Here is a 20,683-nt window from a genome sequence, read left to right as displayed (position 1 = left end):
GTGAATGCTGCCCTTGAAGGAAAATCTGTTCATATAAATCTTTCCCTCCTCTTTTGTTGGTGGGTACTGCCGAATTGAGGCCAAATGGAAATTTGGTAACTGGGGGTCCATTCACTTGTTCCTTTGAGTTGCCTAGAATTTTTGCAGAGGGAACCCCCCCGTTGTTTCATTTGCAAAATTTGGATTTCCTTAATGTGGAATTTTATCATTACATGTCTTCTGTGCTTTTCTTCCAAAGAGCTCAGCATGGCATAAAATGCCCCCCACCCCGCATTTTATCTTCACAGCCATCTGGTGAGGTCGGTTGCATTGAGGTGGGCATTACATAGTTTGGCATCTGCAGGTGGCCCTCAGACATATCTGAAGTAGCTCTTTGGACATTTGGGCTTGCTTGTTCCTCCTTCCCAGCCAATACTGCAAATTTGATTGGCAAGCTGAGAAGGGGGTCATGGCCACACCTTCTAAAATTTCTCTTTTTTCAATGCTCAGAATTTCTCCCCGCACCACTCCCGATAATTTATCTCCGGTTCATTTCTCCACAAAGCAACCTCTCTTCCTCCCCCACTGTTCTGCCACAAATTTATCCCGGAATTCAGCAGTTTTGATGTTAAAACCCCTTATAATATTTTAATAGCAGCTGGGGAGCAGCCATTTCAATAGCAGCCATTTTGTGACTGGCTTTACCTCCCCCAGTTGCTATTTTGTGCTGGTATTTCCCAAGACTCTGCAAAATCAAACCAGCCCCCAAAGCCTTAAATGTGCCCATCCCTGGGTTAGGCTGGAGATGGTGAGTTACCCAAGGTCATCCAGTGAGCTTCATGTCTTTGAACCTGGTTCTCCTCAGTCCTAATCCAACACTCTAACCACAACACCACCTTGGCTCATAATTTTAGGTGCTGCAGTCTGCAACAGTTCTGATAATGTCTCTTCACCCTTTCTCTGCCAGCAGGATCTTTACCATCAGTCGTACGAGCACGTCTGTGTCCTGTTTGCCTCCATCCCTGACTTCAAAGAGTTTTATTCTGAATCCAACGTCAACCGTGAAGGCCTTGAGTGCCTTCGGTTACTCAATGAAATCATTGCTGATTTTGACGAGGTATTGAGATTCTAGCATGTGGTCATAGATACTTTTGCAAAATTTCTCCACAAACCATTTTTAAAAATCACTCAACAACTCCCAAACATATGATAAATGTTAGCTGTCATGACAATATATTTCAAACAATGGTTGCTGTTAACAGAAATAGGTTTTAGTCTATGCGGGGTCAAATACTACCTGAACTGTAACTTGAAAAAGCTTTCCCTTAGGAGTGCATTGGTTAAGAGAGCTGGTCTTGTGGTAGCAAGCATGACTTGTCCTCTTAAGCTAAGCAGGATCCACCCTGGTTGCATATGAAAGGGAGACTAGAAGTGTGAGCGCTGTAAGATATTCCCCTCAGGGGATGGAGCCGCTCTGGGAAGAGCATCTAGGCTCCAAGTTCCTTCCCTGGCATCTCCAAGATAGGGCTGAGAGAGATTCCTGCCTGCAACCTTGGAGAAGCCACTGCCAGTCTGTGTAGACAATATGAGCGAGATGGACCTGTGGTCTGACTCAGTATAGCAGCTTCCTATGTTCCTAAGAGCCTTAAATTCTTGTTCTGTCATGTCAAAGATGTGAGATCTAGCTTACCCTATTGTGTCGATGGCCACTACAGTGTCTTAAATGTATGAATGGTTTTAACTCTTGGAAGGAACTGGGGTGGTTGTACCACATTTGACAAGGAAAAAATAAAATAAAACTTTGTTGTCAGTGTTCTGCAATTCCAGATCAGTTCCAGATCAGGCTCAACCATAATGAGGTTAAGTGCCATGTGGTGTTTCATTCCATGTGCTGTTTCACCTCTCATAATATTGTTTAAAACTGCAGTTTATACTCGTAAAAATATTGGGGTATGGGCAATCCTAGTATTGCATTGCATGGGAAACTGAAAGTGCTTAGCACTTAGGGTGCTAGGGGTCAAAGAGACCCCATAAAAATGCTTTTGTAATAATGCAATCACTCTTTTCAAAAAGGGTTAGACAAAGTCATGGATACATTTCTGTGTAGCTATGATAGCTGAACCTCTGTGTTCAGAGAGGCACTATATCTTAGCAAATAACCATCATGGAGATGGCTGGCACTGTTGTGCCTTCCTTGTGAGCTTCCTAGGGCACCATCTGTCTACCCACTGCTGGATCCAAAATGCTGGCCCAGATGGGTTTTTTTAATCTGAACCACCCAGGCTGTTCTTCTGTTCATAACCACTGGACTCAGCAGCTGTCTTGTTTCTATCCCAACAGCTCCTCTTGAAGCCGAAGTTCAGTGGAGTGGAGAAGATAAAAACTATCGGCAGCACCTACATGGCGGCCACTGGCTTGAATGTGGCAGCTGGCCAGGATAACCAACAGGTAGCAACCTTTTTCCTTCCAGATGACTCTCCTAGCTCCCAAATTCCCCCTATGGAGGCAAGCCCTGGCATTCTAATCCTATGGCATGTCTGCCCACAGATGCAGTGGCACTCACACCTGTGCAAACCAGTTGCTGGTATCTGCTTCCCAGTGGCAACTCAAGACCTTTGTGTGCCTGAAGCAGAGTGTCAATGCCACCGCTTTGCATACACCCTCCTTCCCCTCTTTTGGTTCTTTAAAAGTAGGGGGTAGGAGATCATCCTGCTGCCTCACTGGTGCCTCCATGATCTGCTGCCTGAGGTGACAGCCTCACTTCGCCTCATAGAAGGGCCGCCCACCTCTTCCTATGGTTTATCTGGGGGCAGAATCCCCAAATTGTAGACTGCTTAGCTGATTCTACTTCCATAGGTCTTGGCACATGGCTTTGAGTTTATTCTTGAATCATAAGGGGATGGAGCTGTTGCTCAGTAGTAGGGCATCTGCTTAGCATGCAGAAGGTCCCAGTTTCATCCCTGGCATTTCCAGGTAGGGCTGAGTTTTGATGGCACCATAGCTCAGTGGTAAAGGAGAGGAGAGCTGGTCTTGTGGTAGCAAGCATGACTTGTCCCTTTAAGCTAAGCAGGGTCCGCCCTGGTTGCATACAAAAGGGAGACTAGAAATGTTTGCACTGTAAGATATTCCTCTTAGGGGATGGAGCCGCTCTGGGAAGAGCATCTAGGTTCCAAGTTCCCTCCCTGGCAGCATCTCCAAGATAGGGCTGAGAGAGATTCCTGCCTGCAACCTTGGAGAAGCTGCTGCCAGTCTGTGTAGACAATACTGAGCTAGATGGACCAATGGTCTGACTCAGTATATGGCAGCTTCCTATGTAAAGCATCTCCTTAGCATGCAGGAGGTCCCAGGTTCAATCCCTGGCAACCTCATCACTATCTCCCTACTTATCTGCCATCGCTCAGTGGCAGAGCATGTGCTTTGCATGCAGAAAGACCCAGCTTTAATAATAACAGACAAGTAGTAAACAAATATTTATATATCACTTATCAACAAAAGTTTCCAAAGTAGTTTACATGGAGAAATAATAAATAAATAAGAGGGCTCCCTGTGAGCCATCAAAAGGGCTCACATTCTAAAAAGAAACTTAAGACACACACCAGCAACAGTCACTGGAAGAACTGTGCTGGGGGTGGATAGGGCCAGTTACTCTCCCCCTGCTAAATAAATAGAATCACCACCTTAAAAAGGTACCTCTTTGCCCAGTTAGCAGAGATTTCATAGCATCTCCAAGTAAGGCTGGGAAAGACTCCTATCTGAAATGTTGAAGAGCCATTGCCAGTCAGTGTAGTCCAGGTTTCTTAACCTTGGGCCCCCAGATGTGGCTGGACTACAACTCCCATCATCCACAGATATGGCCTTTGTGGCTGAGGATGATGGCAGTTGTAGTCCAACAACATCTGGGGGCCCAAGGTTAAGAAACCCCAGTGTTGACAATATGAAACAGGAAGGACTAATGGTTTGACTCAGTATAAAGCAGCTTCCTATATTCCTGGCTTGCAACCCTTTGAGAGCCAGTTGGTAGGGGTTAGGGAGGCCTGAGTTCAAATCCCCATTCAGCCGTAAAACTCACTGGGTGACTCTGGGTGACTTCTCTCTCAGCCTAACCTTCCTTACAGGGTTGTTGTGGGTATAAGCATAGCCATGTACAGCACTCTGGGCTTCTTGGAGGAAGAGAGGGACAGAAATGTAGCAATTAAGTAAATTCAATTCTGTGGTTGTAATGATGCATCTGAACCGGAAAGGGAGCTGCTTTTGTTTATGCAGTCTAGTAAGAATGTGGTTTCACATCAAACCACAAAAATTAGAGCCAATGACACAAATAATATGCAGTTTGGTTAATAACGTCTAGAGATAGAACAGCAAAAAAAGCTTAGATATTATCATAGACTTGTTAATTGTTAAGTATAGCCATTGATATAAGTCTGCATATATTTCTAAATAACAAAGTTTTTGAAGCTTTTGCATTAAGGACAATTAAAAGTAAAGAATTTCCCCCAAACCTTCTGACCATTACCCTCAAGGTGATCTAATAATCGTTCATATTGAAGCATTAGTCTGTGCATGATCTTATGTAGGAACTTGCTCTCCTGGTGAAATTCAAATCCATATTCTGTCTCATTAAGAGATCAGGCTGGTGGAACGGAACAGCTGACACCAGGGGCATAGGAAGCATAAGCTATGCCCCTCCAGTGTTCCCTCTAACAGGGATTCCCAGATGTTGTTGACTACAACTCCCATAACCCCCAGCTGCCATGGCTTTTGCTTGGGGATTCTGGGAGTTGTAGTCAACAACATCTGGGAATCCCTGTTAGAGGGAACACTGAGCCCTTCCCCCTGCATTGATGCAGGGGGCATGGCCAGTGCTGGAAAGGAAATCACAGCATCCCTCACCCTCTCCAGCCCACAAAGTCTTTGCTCTTTGGCATGATGCTTCCTTCTTCTCCCTCTCTCCTAGCACGCCCATGGTGTGGGAAGCATGATGTGTGATAATGGAATGGAGGGTGAGGGGGCACCCTGGCGGCCCCCTTGCCCCCATGGCACAGGGACATTTGCTCCATGATCTCTATGCACCTGGCTGGCATCATGGTACACTGTATGAATGCTGTTTTGAATATATGAAGCTACTTTATACCGAGTCCAACCACTGGTCCATGTGGCTCAGTACTGTCTACATCAGGGTTTCTTAACCTTGGGCCCCCAGATGTTGTTGGACTACAGCTCCCATCATCCTCAGCCACAAAGGCCATATCTGTGGATGATGGGAGTTGTAGTCCAGCCACATCTGAGGGCCCAAGGTTAAGAAACCCTGGTCTACATGAATTGGCAGCGACCTTCCAGGGTTTCAGATGCAGTACTTCTCAGCCCTACCTGAAGACACTGTGGATTGAACCTGAGACATTCTTTGTGCAACACAGGTGTTCTGCCACTGAGCTGCAGACCCATTTGATGTCAGGAAAACCAACATCGGGGATCAACATTGCAGGGCAGCTGCCCAGAGCCCTCAGAAGGGCCCACTTCTGATACTTGAGACCACCTGCATGTGGTGGTGGAGTGACTCTTGGGGACCACTCAGATTGGAGTTCTCCATTTTCCAGCCTCAAGGCAAGATGCCTCTGAGTACCAGCTGCAGGGGAGTAACAGCAGGAGAGAGGGCATGCCCTCAACTCCTGCCTGTAGGCTTCCAGCGGCATCTGGTGGGCCACTGTGTGAAACAGGATGCTGGACTTGATGGGCCTTGGGCCTGATCCAGCAGAGCTGTTTTTATGTTCTTATAAGTTAACCTTGGAATACAGCATGCCAAAGGCCATTGTGGCTGGGGATTCTGAGAGTTGTAGTCCAAAAGCATCTGAGACCCAAGCTTCTGAGCCCCTGATCTAGAACATAGTGAGAACCTTCCCATGTCTGTGTGCCTGCTTTATAATTAACATGGTCCACAAGGCGTTGGCAGGAATGGGCTTACTAGCCTTTGTCGGGAGTCCTGATTGGTCAAAAAGTAATGATAGGCTATGGCCAGTTCATATTGGAAGACTTTTGATATATTTTCATGTATACTTTGGTACTAATACCTGGAATTGGAAAAGTCATTGCGGATCTACATATATGGACCTAGAATTGATCTTCACGGCATTCTTTGTAGTAAATGTCACAGCCTGGTCTACAATACTGAACTGCAAAACAAAATTTCCTCCCCAACAGATTTTGCTGTTTCAGCACCAACATCAGGCCTGGAAGGAGGTCACACAGTGCATTTCCTATGTTTTCTAGAGATGCATTACTGCTGATTGCACTTTTGCTTTGGAGATGATGAGAGATAATGGGGGGTGTTTTCCCCTTCTTTATTTCTCGCCATCTTCTCCACTGCTGCTCTTTCCTGCTTTTCACATTCTGCTGTCTCACTTCTGTGACTTGCAACACTGTCAGTTCCTGTAAAGCATAATTCATTTCTGCATTTCCTGGCTTTGGTAGAAACCACCCCATATGAGCTGCCAAGCATCTCCGCCTTTGCTTACCTGTAAGACCTCCAGTACTCTTTTCACTCCTCATCATACTTGTAAAGACTACGTAGAGTCCTGGCCAGGCCAGTCTGTCTTGTGGAACTTATAAAATCTAGTTTAAAGCACTTTATATATATCTGGATGCTCCATTTTCAGTAGAAATAATTGCTGATTTAGATAGAGACTGGTTTTGCATATAGGCTATGACCAGCTGCCGAAAAGTTTGGGATGGTTATTGAACACATTACATTGGCTGACAACCTAAGGAACCAGATGCACTCTAGCAAAACGTGCCCACTGTGAAAAGCTTTCTTAGCAGTGAAGCATGGAGGGTGGGGGTTGATTCTCCGAGAGCTCTCCTTCCCCCAGAAATATCCTGCATCACCTGAAAATATTCCCTGAGGGCTGCACAGCCCTCAGGGACATATTCGTGTGATGCATAGTGCATTTCCAGAGGAATAGGAGAGATTGGAGAAAATCACCCCCTGACACTCCACACTATACACTGCATAGTGAACTCTGGAAGCTCTCTGTAGTGCAGGCACAATTTTATGGAGCATGTCTGGTTCCTTAGTCAAGACACTGGCCGGTTTTCTTTTTGTCTGTATGTGCCATACCTGTATACCGAGTTAGACCCTTGCTCCATCTAAGTCAGTATTGTCTACAGTGGCGGTCAGGATCTTTCTCAGCCCGGTCTGCAGATGTCAGCGATTGGCCCTGGATCTTGTGCTCTGCCTCTAAGCTACAGTCCCTCCTCAAAGGCGTTAATTAATTCAACACAAACACATGCATGCATTTTACTAATGTGCACAATCAGTTTCAATGCAGTTTGGCAAAGTTCAGAGCTATATTATCAAAGGCAGGTTTATGCCATGCTAATTGCTAACCCTGCAAATGGTCTCCACGCATGCAAAGAGGCCAACTGAGCAGTGAGGGGGAGGCAGCCTGTCCGTGGGATGCCGGCTCAGGTGTCTCCGTGCCCCATAGAGCATTTTGGGTATGAGTGGCTGGTACATTTGCCATTGTTTAAAGCAGTATTTCCATGCTCTCACTGTCCCGCCCAGGAGGGGCGCTCAGCAGCTGCTACTGTCTCTCACAATTCTGGATCTGTATTCTTGTATTATCCTTCTTTTAGTTTATACCAGGGTTTCTTAACCTTGCCCCCCCATGTTGTTGGACTACAACTCCCATCATCCTCAGCCACAAAGGCCATGTCTGGGAATGATGGGAGTTGTAGTCCAACAGCATCTGGGAGCCCAAGGTTAAGAAACCCTGGTTTATACTGGTACATCTGACAAATATTTATAGACCACTTTTCAGCAAAAGTTCCCAAAGTGGTTTACATAGATATAAATTGATAAATAAAATGGCTCGATGTCTCCAAAGGGCTCACAATCTTAAAAAAAAAGGAACATAAGAGAGACACCAGCGACAGCCACTGGAGGGATGGTGTTCTGGAAATGGATAGGGCCAGTTGTTCTTCCCCTGCTCAGTAAAGAGAATTGACACTTGAAAAAGGTGCCTCCTGTGTTCTTGTGTACATGTGTTTGTTCATGGTCCTGCAGGAAGCTGAGAGGAGCTACACTCATCTGGGCACCATGGTGGAGTTTGCCATGGCTTTGGTTGCCAAGCTAGACATCATCAACAAGCACTCTTTCAACAGCTTCAAGCTTCGTGTGGGTGAGTATGGATGAGCCGCGTATGAGCTAGCAGCCCCTCTGCTATGAATTCTCTTTGCCAGGGATTCCCAACCTGTACTACCCCAGCTGTTGTGGAACTACAACTCCCATCATCCCGTCACGATGGGAGTTGTAGATCAGCAACATCTGGAGTACCGCAGGTAGGGGATCCCTGCTGTATGCAATAAAGACAGACAATATTTTCAGAGCACTGGGGCTACCTTCACTAAGTCCATTCCAAATATATCTAATGCTCATCAGGTTCAAGCTCTGAAAAATAATAGTTCTGAACATATACTGCAGAACTGAGCTATGCACAGCATTGATTGGCTGTTGCCTGTGCTGTCACCAAAAATCTTCCCCCGCAATCTTGTACTTCTATTTTTTTTCCCCCATTAAAAAAAATTAAGGTGAAGAAGTAACAAAAAGTCATCCATGTGGTGGTCTGAATTTTTGTTTTTTAAGAAGATGGGTAACCCTTCCTGAAGCACAGTGGAAGGCATAAGACTAACTCCCGAGCCTGCATTCAGTTCAGTGGGACGCATGCCTGTGCTCTCAGCTATGGGCTCGCATTAGTCTTCATCCTAGATTGCCTTGGGCAATCCGTTATCTCTCCCTCAGCTGCTCACCATCTATGATATGAGGACAATAACCCTCTTCTGCCTTGTAGGGTGGTTGCAGGAATGACTGAGATGATACGTGGGAACTCTCCAAAAGTGCCATTTCTGTTATTGACTAGAATCATCCAGCAGCATCCAGCTTACATTAGTCATGACCAGTGTTCCCTGTCACAGGGATTCCAAGATGCTGATTGCAACTCCCATACTCCCCAGCCAACGTCCACTGAGGCTGGGGAGGAAAATACGGGAAGTAACAATTGTGCATGCACCCATTGTGCATGTCGCCTGCTGTGTGCGCCCGCTGCATGCGCACGCAACGTGCGGCATTCGCAGTGGGCACATGGGCAATTGTTTCTTCCAGTATTTCCAGACAATAACGGAGGCAGGGGCGGCAGGGAGCAATGCTACCACCCCAAAAACCTTTTGCAAAAACAGAGTTCCCAGTGGGGGGAAAGCAGTGGGAGGGGTAAGTGCAACCCCCACCGCCCTTAATGGGAGATCCCTGCCGGCGCCGAACTGCACCTCCGCGGTTCCGTGCACATCGCTATAGCTGACCACAGGTGTGTACCCTCTCTCATCCTAGGCATACCTGTGCTCCAACCCTATGGTTTCTTTTCCAGGCATAAACCATGGACCAGTTGTGGCTGGCGTGATTGGAGCCCAGAAACCCCAGTACGATATTTGGGGGAACACAGTGAACGTGGCTAGCCGGATGGAGAGCACAGGCGTGCTGGGGAAGATCCAGGTTGGGGCTTTAAGAAGAGATTATGTGGGGGGGGGGGGAACTGATTTCTGAGCTGTGTTTTCCTAGCACTCGAGATGTAAAAGCCTGAAGAAAAGATGGGGAAATGGGGGTGGGGCGGAAAAACCAGGTTCCCCCCCCCTGGGAAAAAATGACCCCGCCCAGTTTTCTTTCCCAGGCCTTCACATTTTATTTGTTTGTTTAACACATTTCTATACCACCCGCTACCAAAGTCTCGAGGTGGTTTACAGCAATACAACCAAGACATTTTAACAGTTAAAACTGTTAAATCTCTACCTAGCATTCCCAATTTCAATTCTAAACCTACTGGTCGTGTTCAGGGCAGGCCTCTCAGAGGTCTAGAGAGGTCTGGGCGTCTTCCAGCTTTTGAGGCCTCCAGCAAAAAAACAATTAAAAATCATGACGCATGAGCACAAAACAAGCCACCCCCAAAAGAGAGGGAGATATAATTCAAATATTCTTTTTCAATTTAACAAATCCTCTTCTAGTATTTTGCTGTGCAATAAATTAACCAGTTGTCCGGTGAGGCTGGCTGTCCTGACTTCCAAGGACAGAGTGGTGAGAGGGCCCAAGGAGACAGGGACAGGTGGCAGCCGGGGAGAGGCGGAGGAAAGACTGCCAAATGGGCAGGGACTTGGCTCCAGTGGAGGAGGAGCAGAGCCCTGATGGCGCCGAAGGGGAGGCGTGCGAGGATAACATCAGCAGCAGCATGCCTCCCGAAGGGAGAGGGTCTGAGCAGGACAGAGGCGTATCTAGGGAAAATAGCGCCTAGGGCAAGCACTGAAATTGCGCCCCCTGTCCAAACATCTGACACCTATCTTTCAGATAACTTTACAATAATATCAGCTGAAAAATACAAGTCAAGCTCATTAATCTTTTAATCTTTCAAAAACTATTTAGCAGTGGATGTAGCCAGACCAAAAAAATGCTCAAAAACTACAAATTTCAGTATGCTAGGGCTCATGAAATACACAAATACTATGTGGAGATGTACTTGGAAAACTAAACAGAAGTGCTTATCTAATTCTCTACTATGCATTGAAGCATCACTATTACATAAGTTTTAAAAATAAATTGAGAATTTGACTTTTCCCAGATACTAGGGCCTTGCAGAGGCCATTTGAGCATGCGTGGTGGCCATTTTGTTTTCAGTGGCCATTAAAAAATTTCATTTTTAAAAATGGCGCCCCCTTCAAGTGGCGCCCAGGGCATGTGCCCTGCCTGCCCCACCCTAGATACGTCCCTGGAGCAGGAGGAGGGAGACGGGGAGAGGCATTGGCAATGGCTGTACAAGGTAGTCAATTACAGATAATAAAGAGAGGCGTTGGCCATGTAATCGGGGACGGGCGATGCATAGTCTGTGAGGAGGCATATAAGGTGTCGGCCGGGGATGAGAGTTTGGTTGGTGGAGAGTGTCAGGGCCCCCCGGAGAGGGACAGACACAAGGAGCAAGCAGCTTGTGATGCTCAACCCCCTCCCTGTCCCTGCTCTGAGGCTGGACTCGATAAGCCTAGGCAGGCTGGGTAAAGGAGACAGGGACATGTAGCCGGACACCAGTGTCTACATCAGAGGCCCCTTTTGCACTTGAGCCCTGGCCAAATAGTCCTCCTGGCCCCACTCTTGATTCTGGGTGACCAAACCCAACAGAATCACTGGCTAACGTCCAGACTAATGAAGTGTTTGTGCAATGAACAAGGAGCGTGTCACTGTGCAATACCATGGGGATGCTCAAAACTGCACTCTTGTGCAAAAAATTCCTTGTAAAACCAATGAGGCATGCCACGGGTAGCACATCCGGTTGTGCAAGCACAAATATATTTGCTCTAGTTCAGGGGCATAGCAAGGTTGGAATGGGCCCAGAGACAAGATTTTAAAATGCCCCCCCAGAAGCCCGAGCGGGTGCATGGCTGGGGGAGTCAGTCATGTGACTTACCTTGGGGGGGGAGGCAGTGGGCCCCCAGACAACTGTCTCCCCTTGCCCTATCATAGTTACGCCCCTGCTCTAGTGCTGGGCTGCACAACTGCAGCATCCCCAGTCACACTGGCCAATAGTCAGGGATTGTGGGAGCTGTAGTCCAACCTCTGCGGGAGGGCCAAAGTTGTGCAGCCCTGATCTAGAGCCACAGAAACTCCAGACCTAGTGCAACTAGCTAGCACAACAGCCTTGTAGTCATGCAACACTTTTGCACAAGGGCTTCATAAGTCCAGACTTCAGCCCCAAAGTGCTGTCAGAACTGGGAATGCTGGGATGGGAAATCTACCAATGACTGTTAGCCATGGTAGCAAAATAGAACCTCTGTATTTAAGAACAGGAGAACAGCCCTGCTGGATCAGGCCCATGGCCCATCTAGTCCAGTATCCTGTTGCACACATGGGCCCACCAGATGCAGCTGAGAAGCCTACAAGCATGAGATGAAGGCGTGCCCTCTCTCCTGCTATTGCTCCCCTTGCAAGTGGTACTCAGAAGTATCTTGCCTCTGAGGTTGGAGGTGGCCTCTAACCCTCAGACTAGTAGCCATTGATAGACCTGTACTCCGTGAATTTGTCTAAGCCCCTCTTAGGGCCATCCAGGCCAATGGCTGTCATCACATCCTGTGGGAAACAGTTGCCTGGTAGAAAGAGGATGTTGGACTAGAGGAACGTTTGGTTTTAACCTAGCAGGCTTCTTCGGAATTTGGGCAATAAAAATTCAAATTTGTAAATTAAGACAATCGCCTTGAAATTTGCCCCAACTCAAATTCATCTCCGCTGAAGCTGGGAGTTGGTGATGGAGGGGCAAGTGACTTACACCCAAACAAATGCCCTCCTCCTCACTGGGGTCATTTATTAATTGACTGCATTTTTATTGGGTCTTTCCTCCCAGGAACTCCTGGACTGAGGCAGAGCAAGTGGCCCAAGGCCACCCAGTCAGCTTCATGGCGAAGCACACATTTGACCTGGGTCTCCCTGTTCCTAGTCCAACACTCTAACCACTAGGCATTCACACACAGCCGAAAATGTTGGATTCTAACCCAACATTCATGCTGTCAGGAGGGGCCTGGTCAGCTCCTCCCAGCTGTCAAGTCATGTCCTGTCAGGTCAGAAAACCTGCTAAACTGAGCAAGCAGGCACCTTTTTAAAGTGGCAATCCTTTCTTAGCAAGGGGGGGAGCAACTGGCCCTATGGCAGTTGCTGGTGTCTGTCTTATGTTTCTTTTTTAGATTGTGAGCCCTTTGGGGACAGGGAGCCTTCTTTCTTTCTTTCTTTCTTTCTTTCTTTCTTTCTTTCTTTCTTTCTTTCTTTCTTTCTTTCTTTCTGGGGTGTAGCTAAGGGAGAGGGGGCCCATGTTCATCCCTCTCTCTCGCGGCCCCCCAGACTGAGGGAGATAATAAAGAAAATAGGAAGGGGTGGATCTGGAGGGCCCACAGGAGCTGGGGGCCCGTGTTCTTTGAACCCTTTTGTTCAATTATAGCTATGCCCTCTCTCTCTCCCTCTCCCTCTCCCTCTCTCTCTCTCTCTCTCTCTCTCTCTCTCTCTCTCTCTCTCTCTCTCTCTCTCCATAAACCACTTTGGCAACTTTTGTTGGAAAGCAGTATATAAATATTTGTCGTAAAACCAGTATATCTGCCAGACACCTCCTCCCCTCCCCACCCCCTCTTATACCTAGGATGGGGTGGGAGCAGGAGACAGGCTCTCTCATATCCTCTCTGTTCTGGATAGGAACTGGATAGGAACTGAAACGGCCACCTTGCTTTCCACAGCTTCTTGTAAAAGACTCCCCCCGCCGCACCCACCAAATTCCCTTCTAGTTCCTGAGTGGCACAAGTTTGGGATTGGCAGTTTTTTCTAAGGCTGCAGCCATGATTGACAAAACCCAGTGCAGGGCTTGGAAGAACTTCCCAGCTCTACTAACAATGACACCAGACTGACTCTCTTTAATCCTCTCTTCTTTACTCACAGGTCACGGAAGAAACTTCCAAAGCCTTGGAAACAGTGGGTTATACTTGCTGCCTTCGTGGGGTCATCAAGGTGAAGGGCAAGGGCCAACTGCGAACATTTTATGTCTGTACAGACACAGCACGGCCTGGTGCCCAAGCTCCTATGCTGAGCTGAGTCCGGCAGAAGAGCCAAACTGCAGCAAGAGACAGACTCTCCAGGGCGGGATGTCCTGCAAACAGCTGCAGGCTGTTCCTCCTGCCACTTGGGGGCAGCAGAGAGGCCTCTTTTTAACTGACCTCTCTAGCACTCAATTTCAGGCAAGTCATTGTGCTGCAGACATGGCACATGGGCTGCCAAAGGGACTCCGCTTGTCAGAATGGACTGACTGCAGAAGGAGGCTTTAAGAGGGTGGCAAGGAGAGAAAGTCCAAGCATCAAATGAAAAGTAATCAAAATGACTCAAAACTTTTGCCCCTTCCAAGGAAGAATCTACTTTTACCTCCACTTCCATGTGGACTGTGGACTTCCATGTTGACTGCGGCCACAAAGATGGCACTTGATACTGCTATAAGCCACTCCAGAGGTATTTTAAGAGACTACAAAAGACTTTGAGGGAAGGAGGTCACTCCTCAGTCAAGTTCTCCTGCAACTGCACTTGAGCCTACTCCAAAGAACCCAAATCCAGCTCCGAGCTCAACCCAGTGCTCTGTGGAGTCTCACTCCCCAATATTTGTAGTTTGCTCCTTCAGCAAGGCTGTTAATTCCATTACCCAGCCCTGAGCATCACGCATGGGTGCCTGATCCCCCACCCACTCTCAAGCAATGGCCAGTTGTAGCCTTTCTTCTTGGATCCTTCAAAGCCTCCCCAATTCTCGCATGGCCTAGGGATGAGCTGGAAGACATCTGCAGCAATTCTCTGAACACAAATGGCCTACCTTGAACGGCAGGGGTTCATTTGGGAAGGGAGGGAGGTACAGAGACAGAGCCCCAGGCCTGTCTTGCTGCTACTGAGGCAGGCCCCTAATTTAGCTGCGGTATGAAAGTTATTGCATCTGTCGCAACCATCCGGTGTGGGTTGGATGTCAGTTTGCCTCGGAGTATAATGCAAGACACCACCATTTCCTGAATCTCTTTTTAGGTCATTTTCCCCACCTCCCTTCCTTTTTAACTTGTGGTTTGCCTTCCTGACATGTAGTAGTCTAGAAGTACTCAAATGTGTATTTCATGTGGTTGGGGTGGTGAGTGGTTACGGTTCTGTGCATACTCCTTTTTTGCTCAAGCTTTGAGTTCTCTCTCAGCTCAGTTTTGATTTGGGGAAGAGAGGCAGCTCAGAAGACTTGAGCATCAGGTCTTAGGTTTAACACCTGGCAGTTTTATTTAGCAGAGTTGAAAAGATTGTTCCCTGAGACCTTGGAGAACCATTGCCAAAAGGAAAAAAAGAAGCTGTATTCAACCACTACGTTGTACATGTGTACATGATAACTTCTTCCAAAGGAGGGGAGGAACCATTCTCTGGAAGTAACAGCACCCAGGAATACCCAAACTTCTTCCTGGCTGTTCCGTTCTGTCGCCAACTCTCTGCGACCAACTTGCATCGAGTTGTCCCTGCAGTGAGTTAGCCATGTTGAGGTTGGCCAGAGAGTTGTCCTAGACCTGGCTGTTCCACCCTCATTCCCAGCCTCCCCGGCATCACTCCTTGCTCACCGCATGGACACCCCACAGCTGCTCAGCTTTCCCCATGCCAGTGCTGGGTCAGCATTTAAAGAACCCGCATCCCACTCCCATATTATTAATGACAAGTATTTTTTAGCCCGTTTAAATAATGGGCTCTAGTGGGGAATCCTCTCCTTGGGCTGCCAGCGGGCCCAGTCCCCCGTCGCGGCCACTGCCACCAGCGGGGCCAGTCTTCTCGGCACGGGGCCAGTCTTCTCGGCGTGGCGGCGGCGGCGGCCGCCAGCGGGGCCAGTCTTCTTGGTGCGGTGGCGGCCGCCAGCAGGGCCAGTCCTTCCTGCCGCCGCCGTCTTTCCCTGCTCCCGGTCCGGGAGCCAACATGGCCGCCCGTGTCCCTGCGGCCGTATCTTTCTCGGATGTTCTGAGCATGCGCTCTGCGCATGCTCAGAACAGCCGAGAAAGATACGGCCGCAGGGACACGGGATTACAACCAAGCTCTTTATTATAGAGGATTGCACCGTGATTGGTTATCTCCGCAGGTGGGTGGCAGGAGTTCCAACATAGGCTTCTGAATCTTCCAGCTTGCACAGTCCTAGTGTCTACATGCATTGTACATGCTTTCCTCTGACCGTACATGCATTCATTTTAAGAGGGAACCTGGGTGTGGACCCTGCTTAAATGGAGGGTGCAGATCTGAAGTCAGGAGAACCCTGACATCCAGCAGGCATACCACTATTCTTGGGGCTGTGCTTTTGTCAGACATGGGCCATACCTGAACACATACTGTTCAGATATACAGGGTAAGCCACACCTCCAAGCTAGCACTTTACTCTGATGTCATTGGAAGATGAGGATGGAGCTCTAGTTCAGTGAGCATCTGCTTCTCACACAGGAGGTCCCAGGTTCAATCTCCAACATCTCCAGGTAGGACTGATAAAGACCTCTGCCTGAAACTGTGGAAAGCTGCTGTCAGTCAATGTAGACAATACTGAACTAGATGCTACAAGCATCTGATAAGGCATCTTCCTATGCTCCTCTTCCATAAGCCACAAGCTGTGCCCCAGAATCCCCTTGCTGAATATTGAGGATATTCAGACCCAGAGCTGTGGTTGACAACCCTCTGTGTGCTGGCAGGTGGTTGAGGGATGCAATATTCCAGCACAGTGACTACCCATCCATACAGGCAAAGGTGTCCCCAAACAGAACTTCTCCCTTTCTGGTTACCAGGAAAAGGAGGAAGTGGAAGAGGGTTTGCTGTAGAATCAAAGCAAGTGTATTTAAATTCTTGCTGGAATAAACAGTGTTATCTATTTGTAGACAATGAAGTCACAATGTGTTTATTTTTTCTTTTGAGCCTTCCTTCCTCATGGAATGTAGACTTATGAGATCACCTTGTTGCCTGTGTCTGACTATCTGTTTGTGTCCATGTGTGTTTCTTCACCCTAATAACTACACAATGCCTGGACCAAATTTGGTACATAGTCCCACATAGGGACACATCAGTGGTGTATTTTGTGATGATGTCATCCACCCCAATTCAAGATGGTGGACATGTGAATATTTGAGGTGGACGTGGGCTAACTTGTGAACCGTCTAACCAATTTGCACCAAAGTTGGTATACCTTTTAAGATTACAGAGGAAATTAAACCTTGATATCCAATGAATGAATTCCAGAACTCTTTTCAAGATGGCAGCTGTGTGTGTCTTCCCTCCCAACAACTTTACAACGCCTGGACCAATTTGGATCAAATTTAGTACAGCTGTAGTGGCCCATAGGGACACTTCAACAGCTTCATATCATTATCTCATTGCCATCCTCCACCTATGTATGGGGCCTTCTGTTCTTACAAGTGAGACTGATGACTGCTGTGTTACTTACTGTACCCTGCATATTGCATTTTGGTGTTTTGTTTTTTTAAAAAGTGCATGAAGTTGAAGATTATAATAATCATCTGAGCTTATAGTGAAAAGAAAGTAGGCAGAATTACCAGAACCTTTTCTTTTGGGGTATTGTTCTGCCTCCCCGCCCCTTAAGCATTATCTGTTGTACCATTCTGAGCTTTCAGCTGCAGACCGTACCTGCCTGCCAATCCATTCATTGGTTGGGGGTGGGTGGGGGAATTGCAGACAGTCATTTACAACTCTGATGTGCTTGTTTGGACTGGGGCTGGACAATGCAGTGGTCGTTCTTTAACCCTTTACCCTCACCTCAGTCCTAGATCTGGATCACAGTGGGACCAATGTGATATCATGTCCTCTTTCCTCATGCAACTGTCCCAGTCCAGGATGTGAGCCGAGCTGGCTGCTCTTTATATAAGGGGGGTGGGATAATCCTCCACTAATGAGAATGCATGAGATGTAGATCTATTCAAAGTCAACCTAGAGAGCCAAGACCCACTAATTGCCATGAGAAAACTGGTTGTGTGCAAAAGAAACACAATGAAGGCTCCGGTGAGACCAAAGCACTCATCCCCAGATTCCCTCTGACTGAGTCAAGTGTTTTGGGTTTGCTTTTTCCCAGTCAGCCTCTACTGGGAGGAGCAGATAATTCAGATGTATTTCTCTGCTGGGTGTGACTGGATCATTCAGTCACTTGCAATGCAAAGACACAGCAGAATGACCCATACTCAGAAGAGGCTGCCCCTTGCATCTCTGCATGACTATGAGTCATCGCTCCACATTTGTCTCCAATCAGGAAGCTTGCTCAGATCCACCACTCATGCAGAGCAGTGTTCCCTCTAACAGGGATTCCCAGATGTAGTTGACTATGGCTCCCATAATCCCCAGCCAAAGGCCATTGCAGCTGGGAATGCAGAGGGTTGTAGTCAACCACATCTGAGAATCCTTGTTAGCAGGGGCGTAGCAAGGTTGGAGTGGGCCCAGAGACAAGATTTAAAAATGCACCCCCCCCGAAGCTCAGCTCATGAAGGTTTTGTAAATTGTGGATGATGCAAGTCATTTAATGGTACTGGAGAAAGACGTGCTGTTCTGGTAGCTCCAGGTCTTAACACTCACATCAATTTCAGAGGATGAATACAACTGAAGGAAGCCCAGGTGGGTGTGCAGCTGGGGGACTCAGTCATGTGACTTGTATCTGGGGGGGGCAAGGCAGTGGGCCCCCAGACAACTGTCTCCCCTTGCCCTATTATAGTTACGCCCCTGCTTGTTAGAGGGAACAGTGATGCAGAAGTATAGTGACACTCTTCAGACGGTGAGTGATTCTCTTTCAGACTCTACACAAACTTTTTTTCTGGGATAAGAATGGCGAGTGCCAAATGAGGAGGGGGGAGTTACTCATCTTGAGCACAACTTTCCTCACTTTATTATTCATTCATTCATTTATTAAATTTATATACCACCTAGTATAAAAATCGCAAGGTGGTGTACAGAATTAAAACATAATTAAACATAATATAAAACATTTAAAATTCATAAAAAAGATAAAAATCCTAATAGATTAAAACACATTGACATTTAGAAGTATATACTTTATTTTTATCATATTTCTGTACTGCCTGATATGTATGTTTCCACCTGATATGTACATCAAATACTTGTATTTGACTGATGTACTGGCCGGCGAATCAAGCTCTGATTCACTGACTTGTCTTGCCCCTTCTCCCATGCTCAGGTAAACTGTCCACCCTTTAATTTTATTCAAAGCATTATATATAATTTATTCAGTTAAGTATACATTCCCCTGATATATTTTTTAAAAGAGTGGAATATATTTTTTAAAAGAGTGGAATATATTTTTTAAAAGAGTGGAATATATTTTTTAAAAGAGTGGAATATATTTTTTAAAAGAGTGGAATACATGTTTAAAATGTTGAAAATCTACTTTGGAAGAGAAGGGAATTGGGTTAGTGACCACACTGGCCTCAGCCAGTCAGCACTGTGCACAGAAGAAAAATGAGGTTTCCTTTAGTTGCATACAGGAAAGGAGTCTGTATGTAGATCCAATCAAGAGGCAGTAAGTGCACTTCCAGCTTGGACTCACTATCAAAATTACGCACGTCTGGACCCACCCAACAGCTGGTACATACATTCTATAGTTTAAATTCCTCCTGTGTGAGTCAATTGATGAACCCTTAATGCAAAATTGGCTGGGAAAGGTGCTAGGCAACATGTCTTATGCTTTCCCCAAGCAATCCTCTCAATGATGTGAATTTTTTAAAAATTGTGCTTTTTGTAAAGAGGGGAGAGGTTAAAATCCTGAAAGATAAAGAGCCGGGTCTCACGATCAGTGAGACCAGGTTTAGCAGGGTGAGCGGGAAGGAAGCCCTGGGCGGCCAGATCGGCCACCCACACGATTGCCGGCTGCGTGATGGAGCCGGTGGGGGCTGGGGGGAGCAGGGGCCAATTGGCCCCCAGAAGCTCCAGCATGCCCTGCGCAGGGCATGCTGGAGTGCGCAGGGCATGCTGGTGAGACCCCCGGAGCCGGGAGGCGGCTTTTTGCCTCCCCTCCAGGGGTCTCCTCGTGGAGCCGCACCGTGACTACTCACAATCTTCAAAACCAGGTTTGCGGAGCGCTTGCTCCGCAATCTTGGTTTTAGGGCAGGGGTACTTGAGCGGGTTACCCGCTCTAGAACGACCAGGCTCACAGCCGAGCCTGGTGGTTCTCACGATTACCGAAAATTGGGCTAGCGGAGGCTAGCCCGGTTTTCTGCGATTGTGAGATTAGCCCCTAAAGCCAAACAAAAAGGCATGTGGTCGTGGCTGACATCATCCAGATTAATGCTTGAAGATTGCACAGCACCCACCCCCAGTGTAGTCCCCACTTTCTGACCAGCTCCTCTGCATTCCCCATTTTTAAAAAGTGCCTTATGTTGAAGGGGGTAGCAGGTACCAAGAAGGGCTCAGTTTCCATGCTGCATAGAACGAGCATCATTTCTCGCTCAAAAGAGCTGATGGGACCTCTCCTATCTCCATGTGAGTTCCCTCTCCCGCCTATTACCTTCTCCCCATGTAAGGAACTTCTTTGTTTACTTTGGGGGAGGCTGAGGGGAGGGTAGAGAGGGTTGGGATCTGATGGGGACAATGGTACAAACGCCGTTATGAATCAGGCCCAGCTCAATAGGGGCAGAATCAGCATGGTTTCGGAGCTCTTATGGGCGACTGGCATCTGCATTTCAAGCTTCCCTCACTCAAGGTTTTGCACCCCAGTTGTTTTTGTATACGAGAAGGGTCTGGCTGCATGTGGCTGCAGCTCCATGTGCCTTTTGCTCTTCCAGCAGAGCTGCAAGTACAGAATAATTCTGCAGAAGTACAGGAATGCTGTGAAAACTGGTATTGGAAAGATATGCAACTTAATTTTTTTTTTAAGGGCGCAAGTTTCTAGTTCTCATGGACAAAAGAGGTATGCTTGTGTGTGCACCTGCCATGCCTCTCAGTAGCCGAGAAGTTGCAGAATATGTTTTTCAAGGACTGGGGTGAGTCCTTTTGACAATTTCTTGCCCCAGCCTATGGCTAGCGGATAGAGAATTGGAGCTATGATCCCTAAGATCTGCATAACTAAAAAAAGTTGCCATATTCAGATAACAGAAGTTCTATCACCTC

General features: G+C 47.3%; 1 protein-coding gene across 6 annotated transcripts in view; it reads left to right on the top strand.

Annotated features, from left to right (window-relative positions):
- The window catches only part of ADCY4 (adenylate cyclase 4), a 74,924-nt gene extending 58,411 nt beyond the window's left edge, over positions 1-16,513 (top strand). For 4 of the 6 annotated variants that reach the window (XM_053265660.1, XM_053265657.1, XM_053265658.1 and 1 more), the window contains 5 exons: positions 947-1,096; positions 2,320-2,427; positions 8,039-8,153; positions 9,393-9,517; positions 13,475-16,513. In XM_053265660.1, coding sequence (XP_053121635.1) covers positions 947-1,096; positions 2,320-2,427; positions 8,039-8,153; positions 9,393-9,517; positions 13,475-13,627 — 651 coding nt within the window. In that variant the 3' untranslated portion in view covers positions 13,628-16,513. The remainder of the gene's footprint in view (positions 1-946; positions 1,097-2,319; positions 2,428-8,038; positions 8,154-9,392; positions 9,518-13,474) is intronic. The other 2 variants (XM_053265661.1, XM_053265662.1) reach the window with 2 other exon arrangements.
- Positions 16,514-20,683: the final 4,170 nt, after the last annotated feature.

The sequence above is a fragment of the Hemicordylus capensis genome, chromosome 6 (assembly GCF_027244095.1).
Source record: "Hemicordylus capensis ecotype Gifberg chromosome 6, rHemCap1.1.pri, whole genome shotgun sequence".
Taxonomy (NCBI): Eukaryota; Metazoa; Chordata; class Lepidosauria; order Squamata; family Cordylidae; genus Hemicordylus; species Hemicordylus capensis.
This window is presented reverse-complemented; position numbering and strand designations above follow the sequence as displayed.